The following is an 18,602-nucleotide window of genomic DNA, read 5'->3' as shown; positions in this document are numbered from 1 at the left end:
CTAAAGAAAATACATTTTGGGGTTGTTTCTTTTTTAATTGTTCACATATCTTCCCTCAGGAGAACTTAGGAATTGCAAGTGCTGCGTCTTTGAAAAGGAAAGAAACTTCCTAATTGCATCCTGAGGAGAGACATGTGAAATATCTAGTACAGAGTCCTTATCCCTCTTTTTTTCTTAGTTTAAAACTTTAACTAGTTTTTTAATAAAATTATTATAAAGAGTGTATTTCCTGCTTTAAAAAACAAATCTGCATTTTGTGAAAATACTTTTTTTTTTTTTTGCCATACTGCGCGGCTTGCAGGATCTTAGTTCCCTGACCAGGGATCGAACCCAGGCCATGGCAGTGAAAGCACCGAGTCCTAACTACTGGACTGTCAGGGAATTCCCTGAAAATGCTTTAAATCAAAATTTCCTAATTGCCCATAAACTATGGTTATCCCCTCATCCAGAGCGGCTTCCCTTATTCAAAGAACAAACAAAAAAATGTGTATTTCTGAGTTTTGGTTTAATTGTATAATATGGCAGTGATTAGATAACAAATTTGTCTTTTTTAAAATGGCAGTAAGCTATGCCAACTTGATTTTTTAATTGCTGTGGTCTGAAACTCTGGAATCATCCTTGTTGACACCTTTACTCATAAACAGTCTGTCAAGAGATTCTGTCAGTTGTCTCACCGCTACTTACCTCTTACCACGAACCACTATGGTACGAGCTACCATGTTAACTCCCACCTGGATTATTGCAGTAACCTCCTAACTGTCTTCACTTGTGCTCACCTCCCTATGATCTCTCAACACAGAATGATCTTGTTAAAGCTTAACTCAGATAATATTACTCTTCTGCTTAGAATCCTTCAGTGGTTCCCCATTTCTCTTAGAGTAAAAACCAGAGTTACTTCAGTAACTTCATCACTTACCATGCTCCCCCTTGCTTACTATGTCCCAGCCGCATGGACCTAGCTGTTCCTCAGATGTGCCAAGTATACTCCTACTACAGGACTTTGCACTTAAACCTTCTACTCCCTGGAACTCTTTGCTCATGGTGGCTCAGTTCCTTCAGATGAATTTAGAGACCCTCCTAGCCACCCCTCCTTCCCTTTGCTTCTCTCTCCCTCTTCTTCCCCTCACGTATACACACACAAACACACATTTGCTGTTCCCCTTCTCTGCTGTATTTTCCCCATACCCATCAGACAAGAAACTTATTTTACTTGTTAATATCTATTACTCCCCCTACTTGGATATAAGCTTCATCAGGGCAGGGATGTTTTTCACTTTTGTTCTCTGCTATATTATCAGCTCCTAAAGTACTGCCTGGCACATCATAGCTGCTCAAGAAATATTTGGTGAAAGAAAAAATAAAGGATAAAGAAAATCATTTTAGTAACAAAATTTAATGGTTAAATAAGAAGACTTGTGAGATACCTTGTATTTATATTTAAGAATCCCTAGATAGTGTATCTTCAGTGATTTAGAATTTTGGCCTTGCCCATTTAAAAAAAAAAATGAGTTAAAAGTAAAATAGGTTTACATTAAATTATCTTAATTCATTATTTGCATAATTTTAAAATTCATTTAATAAAACAGTTTAAATAATGTCCATTTTCATGGTTATAAAAAATTGGAATCTAAATTATCCAGAGTGGTAAATTATCCTCTTTTTATTGTCTGCTAACTCCTGTTCATACTAGATTGTATTTGTTTGTTTGATATTGTCCTCTTGAACAGTACTATCTGGAGGAATCCTTTGCTGCCAGACTCAGGGTGCGTCTTACGAGAATGAGTGTTGTAGTTTCTCATGCTAGACATTCCTGAGTATGATCACTCTGGGACTGATTTTTATGTGTTTTCTTAGCTGTTTCCTAGGCCAAAATAATGGTATAGTTTGAAGCCCAAACTCTGGCTCCATCAATGAGTTGTTTCTTTGGACTTACGTAGGTCCGTCATTCCTGCTGTCTCCTTTTCTCCTTTGTGTACATTTTTAAAATAATTCATCAAAGAACATTCATTTCTAATTAGCTGTGTCTCATTCCATCAGCATTTCTCTTTTAGGACAGAACTGTACTAAATTATATACTGGTATTAGCTGCTATATTATGATCAGAAGTTCCCATGTGCCATGACTATAGAATTTGACGTTAACATTCTTGGCTACTCTTAAAGTTAGTTCAAACTCAGCTATATTCATTACTTAGAATAAAGTGAAAAGTTTAAACCAGAAGTTAAGATAAACAAATCTGTAGTTTGTTTTGTTGTTTTGAATGTTGACCAATATTTTTTATTGATCTAGTCCTTTTTTCTTGTTTTGTTTTTTTTTTTAGGTTTTGTTCCAACTCTGGGTGGCGCAGAGTTCAGAGTTCTTCAGGCGGTTAGCCCTGTTACTTTCTACGGCTAATTCACCTCCTGGGCCCTTACTTACTCCAGCACTTTTGCCTCATCATATTTTATCTGATGTGACTCAAGGTCTACCTCATGCTCATTCTGCCTGTTTGGAAGAGCTTAAGCGCAGCTATGAGTTCTATCGGTACTTTGAAACTCAGCACCAGTCAGTACCCCAGCGTTTATCCAAAACTCAGCAGAAGTCAAGAGAACTGAATAATGTTCACACAGCAGTACGCAGCTTGCAGCTCCATCTGAAAGCATTACTGAATGAGTAAGTTTAGAAGCCATGTAAGGAAATGTCCCCATGGTTAGCAAGCTTCAGTCTTGCGCCATTGTGGTTGTTGGCTTATGTCCTAGCTAAAAAGCAGCAGCAAAATTGAGACATGCAGCCTAAACGATGGTTTAAAGGTACAAATGTAGCAGACAAACAGTGATTTGTAAGTACTGTAATTTGGGGGAGGCATTTATAGTTTTTACTTTACCTGATGTCAACAGAAAACCTAGAAAGATAGGACAAAAGCAGAGAAGTATTATTACATACAGTCGATGAGAAAAATATTGCTGTTTTTCTGAATAAATCCGAGCAGGTTTGGACATTTTTCTATAGCATAGAACAAGTTTTTTGGCCCCAGTTGAATAATAAAAATGTAGAATCCATAGTTTATATTTGTTGATCTACTTTGATACTCCGCCTTAGTGAAATGTAGGGTCCAGTCATTTCAGTGAAATTTTTCTGTAACAGATAACTCATAGTATAGGACTGGATCAAATGAATGATTGGGTTCATGTTGTATTATAATCAGGGGAAGGTCATAGGAATTTAATGAGTTGAGAAGATTGTAGTTGAGGTACTTGACCCTGGATACCAGGCAAGAAGTAGAAGGGGGAGGGCAGCAATTGATTTTGTAAGATAAGAAAATGGGCCAAAAGGACTTGAAGTCTCAGTAAAATCAAAAAGCTAATTTACTGGAGTGAAGAAGGAGGTGATGTACAAGGATAGGAAATTAAGGTCAGAAAGACATTTTAAGAAGAGAAGTTTTTACCCATCAGTTCAAGGTCTGAGATAGGTATGTAAGTTTGATGTAAAGATTACAGCATAGGGAAAAACTAAGAAACTGTGAGGCAGGGATGTTCCAGTGGTCTGTTGCTGCCGTTCTAAGAAAACCCTGTCTCCCACAGGAAATATGGGAGATAAGGCAATCTCCACTTGAGTGGGTGGCAAAAGTTGGATCATCATGAGAGGAAAAAAAGATTTCAGTGGAAAGACTGTGTTAGGCAAAGCCAGGGTCTATAAAGAATTAATGTTTGGCAATAGAATCAGAAATATACAGGGCGTAATGGAATGCATTAGCATGAGGGAAGGTGGCTCGAGAAGGAGGAGTGCTACAGTGGATGGACATGAAAATGATAAAGAAAGGCTTTGTACCGTGGTCAGGGATTATGAATGATTCATGGGAAGTATGTTTCCTATTTAAAAATGAAATATTCTATGTATGCTACTACATGTCACCTTTCAAAATACTTTCACTAGAGAGCAAACCAGTCACAAACCATCATATCTGATTTGCCCTTTAGCACTGCCACACACAACTTTTAAAAGTGTTATCTAAAAAATTTTGTGTTTCGTCCCTCCCTCTCGCTTGTCCCCTTTGCTATTCCCACTCTCACTTGCCTACCCTAGGACATTAACCCTTTAACTGTTCTCCTGGCCTCTAGAGTGCAAGATTAATGTTTCTGAGGCATATATATGCTTTCTTACTTATCTGAAAATTTTCACTGGTTTTGGACTATAACAGCTTAGACTAAAGTCTGTATAAAACATTCTACAGAAAGGATTTGCCATAACCTGACTACAGGCTGCTTTCCGTCTTTATTTCTCACTTCTTTCCTTCAGTCCCGCCGAACTGTATAAATGCCTTTCCCCATGTACCATCTACAGTGACTTTCCTCGTCTTCTGTACATGCTCCGATTTTATCCATCCTTCAGTGCTGCCTCAGAAGTACCTCTTCCTTAGCTGTTCCCTGTCTGGACCCATAGCTGGTAGTAACTTCCCCCTCTTCTGAATTCTTATAAGCCTGTCTTTATGTCTCAGTCATTTTGTGCCTGGATTTAGCCCAGCTTCACAGCTTACCAGCTCTATGACCTGGGCAAGTTTCTTCAACTCTCTAGACCAAATTTGGAATGGAAATAAAATGTTAATCTTAATTTTTTATGATATTGTATTATATATGTATAATTCCCCTGATTTGGTATAAGTTTCTTATAAGTAGGAAATGGGTTTAATTTATCCTTTCAGTTTGTAAAATGCCTGGTATGTATGCAAGAAATACTTGTTGAATAAATGTATGAATACTCTTCATAAGCTTTTTTAAAAATTGTGGTAAAATGCACATAACATAAAATTTACCATTTAACCATTTTTAAGCATACAGTTAAGTGGCATTAAGTACATATATATTGTTGTGCAACCATCACCACCTTCCATGTCCAGAGCTTTTTTCATCTTATAAACTTATTTCTTAAATCAACCTTGCGAATTATACATTTCAGTTCACAGTTCATAGAAATCTGTTGCTGTTTTTCTTTATTACTCAGGGTAATAATTTTTGAAGATGAACTTGAAAAGCTTGTTTGTACTAGAGAAACACAAGAACTAGTGTCAGAAGCTTATCAAATCCTAGAACAGAAATTAAAGTTGATTCAGCCCCATGTTCAAGCGAGCAACAGTTGCTGGGAAGAGGCCATTTCTCAAGTGGACAAGTTGCTACGAAGAAATACAGATAAAAAAGGTACCTATGAGAGAGTTCTTTTGCGTACCCTTATCAGATATGCTTATTCTTCTCTGGTAAGATTTTATTAGGTGTACTTCTTATCTATGTGATGAAACTGACTTGACAAAATTACTTAGTTTACTAAAAAAAAAAGTTAAATTTATATGTACAAATTGACACTGAATATAAAGCCTTGGCTCTTATTTTTGTAAATAAAAAATGAATATGCTTTGAAAGTTCCCTGAATCATATACCTCCTTTTTAAAAAATTGAATTAAACAAATAGATTTTAATAGTGTTATTCCATTATTAGGACTTCCATAAACTCTTTTCCAGTTAGGGTAATAATGAGTTTGGTAGTCAGGGGCCAGAAATTGAGTTTACTTTTAAGATAAAATACTTCAGTCATTTAAAAACAGTATACAAATGCTATGTTGGCTGGTACTGCATATTTGTTATTATTATTGGATCTAAAATGTATTAAGTGCTGTCTGTTGGTGGGAATGTAAATTGATACAGCCACTATGGAGAACAGTAGGGAGGTTCCTTAAAAAGCTAAAAATAGAACTACCATACAACCCAGCAATCCCACTACTGGGCATATACCCTGAGAAAACCATAATTTAAAAAGAGTCATGTACCACAGTGTTCATTGCAGCACTATTTACAATAGCCAGGACATGGAAACAACCTAAGTGTCCACCGACAGATGAATGGATAAAGAAGATGTGGCACATATATACAATGGAATATTCCTCAGCCATAAAAAGAAACGAAGTTGGGTTATTTGTAGTGAGGTGGATGGACCTAGAGTCTGTCATACAGAGTGAAGTAAGTCAGAAAGAGAAAAACAAATACCGTATGCTAACACATATATGTGGAATCTAAAAAAAAAAAAAAAGGTTCTGATGAACCTAGGGGCAGGACAGGAATAAAGACACAGACGTAGAGAATGGACTTGAGGACACGGGGAGGGGGCAGGGTAAGCTGGGACGAGGCGAGAGAGTAGCATTGACATATATACACTTCCAAATGTAAAAGAGATAGCTAGTGGGAAGCAGCCGCATAGCACGGGGAGATCAGCTCGGTGCTTTACGACCACCTACAGGGGTGGAAAAGGAGGGTGGGAGGGAGACGCAAGAGGGAGGGGATATGGGGATATACGTATGCATATAGGTGATTCACTTTGTTATACAGCAGAAACTAACACACCATTGTAAAGCAATTATACTCCAATAAAGATGTTAAAAAAAAAAGAAAATGTATTAAAATGTGCCGTTATTTAATAGGAGCATCAGAGTGCCTTGTACTGCTAGGTAAAAAGGCAGTCTTGAAACTTTCGGCAAAACTGCTTTCCTTTGGACCCAGATTTTATACTTGTTTTTACTAATTTCACTAATTCCATTGTAAATGGCTGACATATTAATCTTTAAACTTGTGCTACAAGTCAATACCATGTTTATCCCTTGGAACCTTATTATGAGGTTAATCAGATTTATGTATAGAAATTGTATTGCTGCCAAAGGTGAGTAATGCTTTATCATCCTGTTAGTCATTGTTTTGTTTACAGCTAGATCTGTAATACTTTGTTTAATGTCTTAAACAAACTGAGAAAGTCCTTAGATAGTAAAAGTATTAACTTTTTTCAAAGGAAATCTTAACAAGCTAATTACCGATATACTACCAATAGATTTCCTTTATATCTCAAATGTAAATGGTGAATAATTCTTTCTCCAAAGGATAAATATGCCAAGAATTTTTAATATGTGCAAATATTTATACATATTAAACTTTTTGATATGACTCTAGAGCTTTTAAGTATATTTTCCATAAATAGAAACACTCAGAAGACCACTGGGTGTTAAAAGATGCATCTCATTCACCCCTCCCTTAGCATACTCTGAGATGTTGAATCTTAGTCAGTCAAACATGATTGTTAAAATTGTCTCCAAATCATTGGGCAAATGATAAGCCATTTCATGATATCCTCTGTATATGTGGCTTTTGCTCATAGGTGATAATGGCATGAAGTAAGATACAAGTATTCACAAACTTTTCTCACTAAAATGCCCATAGTAGCCTTGGCTACACAACTTGAAATAAAACTGTTCGTTTGAATTTTTTTAAGAAGCAGGTGCTTTTAGTTAGCTTTTAGTTAGCATATCTTTTTTTTTTAGTTATTTCAAAATTATAGGAATATCACGAGAGTAATAATTCTAAGTACTGTTCATCCAGATTCCCCAGTTGTTGACATTCTACCACATATGCTTTATCTCTCTGTGTATCTGTTTATAAATTCTTTTGGTGGTATTATTCTGAACCATTTGAGAGTAAGATACAGACATGAAACCCCATTACCCCTAAATACTTCTGTTCACATTTTTGAAAAACAGACATTCTTTTACATACCCATAGTATGCCATCAAAATCAGGAAATAGCCCAAGGCTCCTTCAGCTGATGAATAGGTATTCACCCTTCCTCCTCCATTATATCCACCCATACGATGGAATACTACTCAGAAATAAAAAAGAAGTGAACTACTGATACATTAATAAGATGGAAGATTCACTATGCTAATCAGAAGAGGCCAGACTCAAATCACTACATACTGTATGATTCCATTTATATGACGTGCTGAAAATGATAAAATTTAATAGGAACAGGAAACATATCAATGGTTACTAGGAGTTGCATATGGAGGGAGGAATAGGGTATAAGGAGGCAGCATAAGTAAATGTTTTGACGTGATAGAACTATTCTGTATCATGATTTTGGTGGTAGAGGTGATTACATGACTCTAATTTGTCTAAACTCATAAAATTGTATATACAAAATAGTGAATTTTATGAGTGAATAAAATAAATTAGCTTAAAATTTTTTCACCCACTGGTTTTAGCATCCATTGATAGTTCTTGCTTGAATTGGATATTACTGTGATGGTTGCCAAATGGTAATTTTCTACTTCCATTTTCCATTTACACTTACTAGTTGACACTCTATTATAAGGTTAAACATCCCCCCCCTTTCCACTTATTTATATCAATGTGGATATATGGATTCTTATTTTATTCAGTAGATCATAGTTTGTTACTTTTATATTGTATTGTTGCCCAGGTTGTCCAAAGTTTGACCAGAGGGAGCCCATTCAAGGTGATTCGTGTCACCATCATTCTTTGAGCACTTCTTTACTTTGTCTCATACTTTCCCTGCCTCCAGCCATAACATCAGCCTTGTCTCCAAGAAGCCCTCATTCCTTTTAATGGAAAATGACATTTAGAAACCAAGATCTAGGTGCTGGGTATGCTCAGAGCCACTGGGATGTTACTTCTTTTACCACTTCTCAGTGTACAGAGCTGTGAAATACATCTGCGTATATACATGTATACACTCCATCTCTATTTCTGTATCTGTCTATCCATATATGTTGTAAGCCATGAGTTCATACCAATACCTCCAATTCAATTCTAATACCACATAGTTTATTCTGGCCTTCCCCCCTCTATATTTGTTCCTCCCTTTTGTGATTATGAGAAGCTTGGCTGTCATTAGTTTCAATATATTTACTTATTTACTCAATCCTTTGTATGTAACCAATCGCCTGCTGCTGTGGGCTAAGTCACATTTCTGCTGATTCACACCTATTGAAGGTTCTTCCCACCCCAGCCTAGCTTGCTTTGACCACACCAGCCCATGCCAGCCAAGAGTCCCCCCAACTCTGTTCCCAACCATGTATCTATCATTACTCTAGAAAGGTAAAAACCTAGAGGCTTAACCCCTGCTTCTTGAAAGTAGAGAGATAATGATAAAAGATAGAGAGCTGGACATGAGGCTAAGTAACCCCGAGATTAGATGCCAAACACCAATTTTAAATAATTAAAGTTAAGCTCACCTGGGTGATCTTTTCAATCTATTTACTTGTGAAACTCATTTCCAATCCTAACTTCTCCTGAGAATAAAAATAGTATAAGCGAAGTGCAAGATCAAAGTTTGTTTTTTGTAGGGAACAGTGGGTCTGTCTTGAGCCTGTTTCTATGCCATGAACAAAGTTGATTGTTCAGCCAGTATTTAGTGTACCTACTGTGTGCCAGATACTATGGTAGGGTGAAAAAGGGAGAGAGAAAACAGGTTTTTCTTCTCCAAGAGATTAACTTAAATTGTAAATCTATAGGTATTACTCTTGTTAACTTTAATAGATGTTCACTCATTTCTGTGTTTCTTTTTAAGGCAAACCTGAAATGGCATGTGAAAACCCACACTGTACTGTGGTACCTTTGATGCAGCCTCCTCTCCACATTGCAGACAAGGATCCAATCCCTGAGGAGCAGGTAAGGGTGAAAATTGCTTTTTTTTCCCCTAAAGAGTTTCACGTACATAACTTACCTAACTTTCTCTGTAAGTGACATGGGTAAGTTCATGTAAGTTGTTGAATTTATATTCCTAATGAACTTCAAAATCACAATACGATGTATTGAATTTATATCATATCATTAGTTCTTAGTGCCTTGAATTTGGATCCATTGAATCTACCCACACATTTTCCTGTTTATATCTAATTGTCCATTTTTTAAACACTCAAAAGTGATGAAATGCATTAAAAATTAGTGCATTAGCAAAGGTACCTTCTGGGATGCTGGAAATGTTTTTATCTTGATCAGAGTGGTGGTTTACCAGTACCTGTGCCTATGTAAAAATCCTATACATTTAAGATTTGTGCATTTGGCTGCATGTATATATGTTATACCCTTTATAAAACACTTTTTAAAATGATTGTGTTAGATGTTGACAACAGATTGCTCATTCTGAAGAAGGCTTCTTTTCCTTAGGTCATACTGTCTATTCAGTATTCTTAATTGCAAAGGGAGACCAACCCTACTTAGTTTAACCTACAAGAAATTTGTTTAAAAACATTACATAGCTGACAGAATATTTCAGAGGTCCAGATAATCAGGCTTGAAGCAGGCTGGGGTAAACAGCCAAAATCACTCAAAAGAACTGTTCCAGTGGCAACATCACTGCTAAGTCACTGGGTGCAGATGTTGCCACTTGCTCCATCAATGTTGAATAATGAAAACTATCTTCAGAACCTCTACCTCTGGAAACTTGATCTGCCACCATCCTTGCTGGAATGGATTCCTCAAAATGCCTATTTCTTTCTTTCTTTTTTTTTTTTTAACATCTTTATTGGAGTATAATTGCTTTACAATGATGTGTTAGTTTCTGCTTTACAACAAAGTGAATCAGCTATACATATACCCCATATCTCCTCCCTCCCTCCCTATCCCACCCCTCTAGGTGGTCACAAAGCACCAAGCTGATCTCCCTGTGCTATGCGGCTGCTTCCCACTAGCTATCTATTTTACATTTGGTAGTATGCCTATTTCTTTTATAACAAACTTCTGAATCAGATCTGATCCAGGTACACCCGATTAGAGGATTTCAACTCATTTTCCTTAACCATAACTGCAAGGGAAGCTGAGTAAGCCAGGATCCTACCCTCTCCCTTAGAGATAAGGAGAACCATAAGATGAGGTGTTCCCCAATCCTAGCAATAGTGTTCAAACTTCCTGGGAAGTCAGAAAGAACCACAAATGTCTACCAAAGAAGACTAACATACCTGACCACCTCCCCGGACCACCAGCCCTGCTAATTTTGATTGGTTTTGTCAAAGCTAAAGCTGTAATCTTGACTAGATCTATAGAATGGTATCAGAGTAGAAAAATAACAATCGAAGTTGTTAAACTTCTTATCCACAACCCTTTTTCATATCAGGTAAGTTTTTTTAAGATTTCAATTTATCTATGTTTGCTTTGTTCGCCCAACTGTGCTTTAATGACCTGTGCCAGGAGTCCTCATTTTTTTTAATCTTGGAGATCAATAGGTGCAGGTAAATGAATGCTACTAGAAAATTGTCCTCTTGAAGTACAGTGCTTTTTCTTTTATTCATTTTCAGGAGTTAGAAGCTTATGTAGATGATATTGATATGGACAGTGATTTCAGAAAGGATGATTTTTATTACTTGTCTCAAGAAGACAGAGAGAGACAGGAGCGTGAGCATGAAGAATCCAAGAGGGTACTCCAAGAACTAAAAACTGTGCTGGGATTTAAAGCATCAGAGGCAGAAAGGCAGAAGTGGAAGCAACTTCTATTTAGTGATCATGGTAAGCACTGACTTCAGAGTAAAACGTTATTTCGATGTAAGGGATTCTTTTTTCTTGAACTATAAATCTTATTTTAGGTATAGAATTCTTATGGTTTTAATTTTAGGGATCCATCAGTAAGTATAGTGCTTTTTCTTCTAGACACAAAATTAATTTGATCAATAAAAGAGTGGGTATATAATCAGATTGGGAATACGAAATTAGACTTTTTCATCGATTATTTGATTTTTTTTACTAAATTTGTTTTGAAATGGGTAGTGAGTTGTGAATAAATTGATGTGTTTTCAAATTTAATGAATTTGAGATTCTAAACTCTGTCCTATGTTGATTTTATAATTACTTTAACAAAACACAAAATTAATAACTATGTTCACTATTAAAATAAATGAGTTAAAACCTAGGGCCTTAACTATATCATTAGGTTACTTAATTGATCTGAGCACTTTAGTAGATGGGAAGCAGAGATGCTTCTGTGCACGCTGTCTCCATACTTGGATTCGGACAAAGTTGGATGACTGGTAATACCTAAGATTACCCTTAAACTTCTTTATGTTAACCACCCTTCTTTTCTTTAGTCGAACTTCATGGCAGGCAGGAGAGGGAAAGGGGGGAAGCTTAGTACTTGACAATATCAAACTAGCTAATTCGTAATTCAGGAATTAATTCCTATGGATTTCTAAGAAGGTAGAGTGGGACTTCCCTTCCATTTTAGAGTATGTGGAGCCTCAGAATCAACTGCCTTCTCTTCCTTTTCTCTTTTTCACTAGAAGTGTATAGTTTACCTATACTCTGGAAGGTTCCTTGTCGTTCTCTTTTCTTCTCTTAGGAGCCGTACCATCCTCCCTTGTCCAGATGTACACTTCTTGATTTTTTTTTTTAATTAATTTATTTTTGGCTGTGTTGGATCTTTGTTGCCACGTGCAGGCTTTCTCTAGTCGCGGTGAGCGGGGGCTACTCTTCGTTGCGGTGTGTGGACTTCTCATTGCAGTGGCTTCTGTTGTTGCAGAGCACGGGCTGTAGGTGCACGGGCTTCAGTAGTTGTGGCTCGCGGGCTCTAGAGCACAGGCTCAGTAGTTGTAGCACACAGGCTTAGCTGCTCCGTGGCATGTGGGATCTTCCCAGACCAGGGCTCGAACCCATGTCCCCTGCATTGGCATGTGGATTCTTAGCCACTGCGCCACAGGGAAACCCCCAGTTCTTGATTTTATCCTTCTTTCTTCCCATTGGCCCCCTTTGTAGCCCAGGTCCTCATAAGATTATGGTCATATATTGTGATAGCCTCTTAGTTGACTTGCATTTTCAATACCTTTTTCTTCTAAGCTATTCTTAGAAGATAGCTTCTAAGTTTTTAGGATAGCTTATATCTATCCTTGAAAGCTACTTAGATTTTTCTCAAACAGCACACTGATTATAGCTTTCTATCTTAAAAACCTATGGTGGTTCCCCCTTTCTAATTGTATTGAATCTAAACTCCTTTTCCTGGTTTCAAGCCTCTCCATCATGAGTTCATCATATCCATTTATGTTCCCCACTATTTCTAATATAGATATCTTCCTCTGCTTATATCTATCTAATTAGACGATGGTTGCTGTTTTTATTAATGAAAAACATTTATGGTGATCCCTTTACCAGGAATGCTGTCCTCTCCACCAGTCTCTCCTCCATGAGTCCCCTCTTACTGCTCCAGTCCTACCACCTCTCCCACCACTACAGACCCTCACACCTGGGGGCACTCTAGTGAAATGAAAGGACATCTTGAGCAGCAAAGCATGTAGTAGATGAAGAACTTCCCAGAAGCAGCAGTAAAAACAGAGTTCCTGAAACTTGCTTGTCCATATATTTATGGCCTACATAAATCAGAGATTAAGAGTATTATATTTTAGACACTGTTGTTTCCTATGCATTCAATTTTTTTTTGTTTCTGTAATTAAATTGGTCTTAAATAGGGGCTTTATTATCCCCCACAGTATTCATTTAGTAAATTACTCACTCAACAAGTAGATATTAAGATACTGTTTATTGCTGTATCCCTAGCACATAGATCGAGAGACAAAAATCCCCATACTCCTGGAGGTTTATATTCTAGCACAGAGTTAACACACTAGTCAGTTGATGCATTATACAGATTACCTGCCCCCATTTAATTAACAATAATCAGGAATATCAATCTACTTCTAATATATGTTGCATTCTTTAAGAATTAGCAGATTTATAGACTAACACTGTACATGAAATCTGAAAATAACATTGTATGTGAACTTATATCCTTTTTTATTGTTTAGTATTTTCTTCATGTGGCTTTAAAATTATCTTCTTGACAGTATGGGTAAAGATATAATGATGAGAGAAATGTATCTCTTTTTCAGGTATGTGTTTTCCATAGTTTATATTTGAAAAGGCAATAATGCTAATTTAGTTTGTGAAAATAAATAAAAAGCTGAAACCTTAAAATGCTTTTCCCATGAAAAATTTCAGTACATCTTCCAGAGTTGTTTTCGTCTCTGCCTACAGGGGTAAAGTCCGAATGGAATTAGAGAGGGAAATTCTACACTGGAACCTGCTGTGGCCATTTTTTTCTGTTGTTGCTGCTTCTCTAGTGGAGTTACTGCAGCTTAGGGATCTGTTTCTTGGAAATGGACACGTTTTACAAAATTATTTTTTAAATAAACGCCAGATCTTCAAGACGTGCTTTTTTTTTCTTCCGTCATGCTTCATAACATATTGTATTGTACTAACCCCTCATAATGGGAGGAGAGACTGCCTAGCAAGCAACCCACTGCCTACTAACATCAAGAGGGGCTAAATAAAACTTCATTTTCCTTGAAAGGACAACTTCTGCCGTATGGATATAAAATTTATGTATTACGCTTTGTACAGTAGTTGATCTGGAATGCAGGTTTTATTTAATTTTATATTTTTCTGTGGCATTACAAAATGTGTACAAGTTTTGGCTTTATTTTCATCAGGGTCTTGTTAGGTGGTTGGCAAGTGAGTTGAATTGTATGTTGCATTTTTTCCCCATGCTGTTTTAACTTGTAAATATATATGTGTTGATGATAGGATGATTACCTGGATTACTGTTAGGTGTTTTATCTGACATACTACTAGTGAAAACCATGCTGCTTATTCTTTAGTACAGTGGTTCTCAAACTTTAGTGTGCATCAGAATCCAGTGGAGGGCTTGTAAAACATAGCCAGTCCTCACTCAGTTTCCAGTTCAGTAGGTGTGGGATGGAGCTGAAGAATTTGAATTTCTACCAGATTCCTAGGTGATGCTGACTGATGCTCTTGGTTCAAGGGCCACACCTTGAGAACCACTGCTTTAATATTTTGAATAAGAGATATGTGAGGTGTTGTAAAATATTCATCAAAACCCCATCTCATTTCATATCTTAGGCATTTTATCTCTTATAAATTTCTCTGGTTTTATAAATTTACATTGATTTACTGGCAAGTTTTATTTAGCTTTTATTTATTTATTGTTCTTTATAAGAAAAAACTACTGGGAGTTTAAATTAAAGTTTAAATCATTGCTGGGTTTTTAGTTATTTTCTTTCTTTCTTTCTTTCTTTCTTCCTTTCTTTCTTTCTTTCTTTGTTTTTTTCCTTTGAAGCTGTGTTGAAATCCTTGTGTCCTGTAGACCCAGTGGAACCCATAAGTAATTCAGAACCATCAGTGGATTCACATATGGGGAAAGTTTGTAAAAATGATACTGAAGAGGAAAATAATAAACCCTCTACAACCGACAATGAAATAAGTAATAGGACTGAGTATTTATGTGAATACCCTCTAGATGGTAAAAATAAAGACAATTCTGCAAATGAAGTCTTCCTCCAAGGAGCTGAAGAAAGAGTGTATTATCAATGTGAGAGCGAAGATGAGTCCCAGCAGGCTGATGCAGGTGGCCTGGCCCCTGCCCACCCAACCCACGGGGCCTCATCTCAGCCCTCCATCAAGCAGAGGCTGGCACAGCTACAGCTGTCACCGGATTTTACCTTCACTGCTGGCATCGCTGCAGAAGTGGCTGCTAGATCTCTCTCCTTTACTACCATGCAGGAACAGACTTTTGGTGATGAGGAGGAAGAACAAATAATGGAAGAAAATGAAAATGAGGTAGAAGAAAAGTAAGAACCAAGATTTACATTAAGGATTTTAAATTGTTCTTTTTTGTGAAAGTGTTTTAACTTCAAGACTAGATGTTCCACTGGAAAGGGAAAATGAGTGTAAGTTTACTATATTTAAAGCTAAGATGTGAATTTACAGGAAGAATCCTGGTTTGAACAACTGATCTGAAAATAGTAGTTTACCTGTAAATGGCAGACCTTTTAGGAAAATAAGAGAAAGGTAAGGGCTCTTTTGAATAAACTGCTATTTTATTTTCAGCACAACTGATTGATCTTGGAAATTCTTTAAGTATCTTTAATAACAAATGAATTTATCATTTCTTGCCAGAATTTACTACCATAAAATGACTGGGGTAATTCTGTTGCAAGAACATTAACATTTAGTATGGCTCCTTTTTACTGTATTCTTGCAGTTAATGACTGCAGCTATCATGTCAGTAACAAGTTGTTTGTATTTTATTTTTGTTTATACCAGTCTTAAAACAAAGATACACGTTCTGAATAAAAAGAAAATTGAATTCATGCAATTGATGTGTACTGGGGTTTGGAACTAAAATGTAGTTTCAAAATTACTTGGGTTATAACATGTGTCTTATGTTTCCTTGTTCGTATGTGTATTCAGTGGTTAATTTTAAGATTTCTAAATGATCTTTTAAAAAAACACATTGTACCTTTTTAAGAATTACCCTTTCAGTTTTGTGTGTTTATCTTTTTCTGTTCTTGTTGCAACGAAAAGAGATGATATCAAAGTGGGATCCCTATAGTCTGAGGCCTCATCCTCAACTTTGCAAAAAAGTTCCTTTTATCAGTTTGCCTAGAGATAATGGGTGCCATTAACACAAGCAGGTCACCATGCTGCTGATTTCTAGCCTGAAGCTGTACCCTCTCCACCTTAATAAGATTCTGGAAACATCCTGTCGGCTTCCTGGAAAGCATCCTTGTCTCCTTAATACTTTATTTACAAACTACCTCTTAAAAGGGGTTGCTTTCCAAATCGTCCAATCTCATCTGTTTTGTGTTGTGATTACATTTTCAAAGAGTGATATTTCCAGGAGTATATTGTTTTTTAATACCTATAGCTCCTATGCAGTGACATAGTTTATAGACGTTATTTGAGGAAAATGTAGGAAAAACTCAATTTATGCTGCTGTCCTAGAAAGGAAGTTGTGAATCTAGTATGCCTTTGGAGTTAAAAAACGCTTTTGAATTCCTGTAACTTAGCACTTCAAGTGAGTAAATTTTCGTATACCAAAGGGGACTTTTTTTCAATAATCTAAGGAAATTTATTTTTTATCCCGAGGAAAAACTTGCTTATGCTTTATATGAGTAGTAGCGATCCTTTGTACTATAAGTGATTCTGCCTGTTGCTAAATATTACAGGACTTAACCCATAATTAAGCTCTTAGGAGCAATATCTTAGGGTGGGCCTAGTTTACCACTTAGATAGTTAGCTAAATTTCAAGAAAAAATCTTGTGTTGTAACTATTATATTCTTACATAACAATGCTTAAAGTTTATTTTCATTTTAAATTGCTTAGTTTGCCAGACTCCTTTTTTCCTTGAATTTAGAAGAATTATGGAAAAACTTGGTAATCTTTCTCTTAATCTGTAACCTTATATAAGAAGAATTAGAGTTTAATAATTTTTACTTCTTTTATTATATATGATTTTTATTATACCAGCTTGGGGAAAATATCTTCATAATATTATATCAGTTTTATTTAATGCTTTCTAAGGTGATACTTTTTAATATTGAAAGGCTAATTTTAATCAGGAATTCCTAACCTTCCAGTCTGATCTGTTTAATTCACTAGTTGTTACTTAGTTCCATGAAAATTCTACGTACTGAAACCATGAAATAAGGATCTTGGAATTTTAATTGAATGTTCTTTTTATGTAGTTTTCAAAATTTGTCAACTTTTAGAATATTTCCAAGATAAAATATTATCTTCCCTGTGAAAATTCCTAATTTTCTCTTATAATAGTCTAAAAGTCAGTGTTTTTCTGTTCTTTTCATGGGGCCACCTGCGTTAGAATAAATCGTAGGTCTTATTTTTTTAATACAGATCTGGTGCCACACTCCCAACTATTCTTAGTTGGTCATTTTGAAATGAGACCTAGCTGATGTTTATACCCGGTAAAATCTAAGAACTTCTGTCTAGGACTTTATTCTTCTTGCTGTGAATACCTTAGGAAATAAAACAAATAAGTCCATGTAATATAACTAGATATTCTTGTTACTTTTCAAATAATATTTCACTTTTTCTTATCAGGCTTGTGACTAGTTTTAATAGCTGCCACCCTATGTCCAAAAGAAGCCCTCTGGGGAAAATATTTTGTGGGGAAAATTTGTAATTGTGCTTTCCAAATTTAACAGTGGTATTTTGACACAATAATTCTTGTAAAGGAGTAATATCCTAACAGCTTTTAATGTGAACGTTTCCATCGTTTATTTTAAACCTAGTACTTAAGGTACGACATATATGAAAAGAGGCATTTAGGTCACTCTTTTTTTTTTTTTTTAATTTTTATTTATTATTTATTTATTATGTTTATTTTTGGCTGTGTTGGGTCTTCGTTTCTGTGTGAGGTCTTTCTCCAGCTGCGGCGAGTGGGGGCCACTCTTCATCGCGGTGTGCGGGCCTGTCACTATCGCGGCCTCTCTTGTTGCGGAGCAGAGGCTCCAGACGCGCAGGCTCAGTAGTTGTGGCTCACGGGCCTAGTTGCTCCGCGGCATGTGGGATCTTCCCAGACCAGGGCACGAACCCGTGTCCCCTGCATTGGCAGGCAGATTCTCAACCACTGCGCCACCAGGGAAGCCCCTAGGTCACTCTTGAAGACAAGATTTTTGCCCTTTGCTTACTGTTAGGAAAGTCATGGCAGTAAATGATTTGGTGACAGTTATCATATCTTAAATTCCCCCCCTTTTTTTTCCCCCAGCTTTCAGTAAAAGTCTACATATCTGGCCTGTGTAGGGCCAGATTCTTGCTGGTCTTTGATTTGCAGTCTGCTGCTTATTTTCGCAAGTTGTCTGTTTTATCTGACTTCATAAGTTAAAACCTCATTAAAATTGATTGTACTTAGCAGCTTGTGAATATATTTCATTAGGAACTGATGCATTGACTCAAGTTTGATTTCTGAAGTTGAAGACAAGCAAGTCAGGAGA

At 36.4% G+C, this 18,602-nt stretch overlaps 1 protein-coding gene across 8 annotated transcripts in view; it reads left to right on the top strand.

The window, feature by feature from the left end:
* The window catches only part of VEZT (vezatin, adherens junctions transmembrane protein), a 78,746-nt gene extending 63,046 nt beyond the window's left edge, over window positions 1-15,700 (top strand). For 7 of the 8 annotated variants that reach the window (XM_057556773.1, XM_057556769.1, XM_057556772.1 and 4 more), the window contains 5 exons: window positions 2,321-2,652; window positions 4,978-5,171; window positions 9,379-9,479; window positions 11,105-11,312; window positions 14,926-15,700. In XM_057556773.1, coding sequence (XP_057412756.1) covers window positions 2,321-2,652; window positions 4,978-5,171; window positions 9,379-9,479; window positions 11,105-11,312; window positions 14,926-15,440 — 1,350 coding nt within the window. In that variant the 3' untranslated portion in view covers window positions 15,441-15,700. Of the gene's footprint in view, window positions 1-2,320; window positions 2,653-4,977; window positions 5,172-9,378; window positions 9,480-11,104; window positions 11,313-13,823; window positions 14,902-14,925 lie in introns of those variants that run through there. The other variant, XM_007165871.2, reaches the window with a different exon arrangement.
* Window positions 15,701-18,602: the final 2,902 nt, after the last annotated feature.

Source organism: Balaenoptera acutorostrata, chromosome 11, assembly GCF_949987535.1.
Source record: "Balaenoptera acutorostrata chromosome 11, mBalAcu1.1, whole genome shotgun sequence".
NCBI lineage: Eukaryota > Metazoa > Chordata > Mammalia > Artiodactyla > Balaenopteridae > Balaenoptera > Balaenoptera acutorostrata.
Note: the sequence above shows the minus strand (reverse complement) of the source record. Positions and strands in the feature narration are given on the sequence as shown.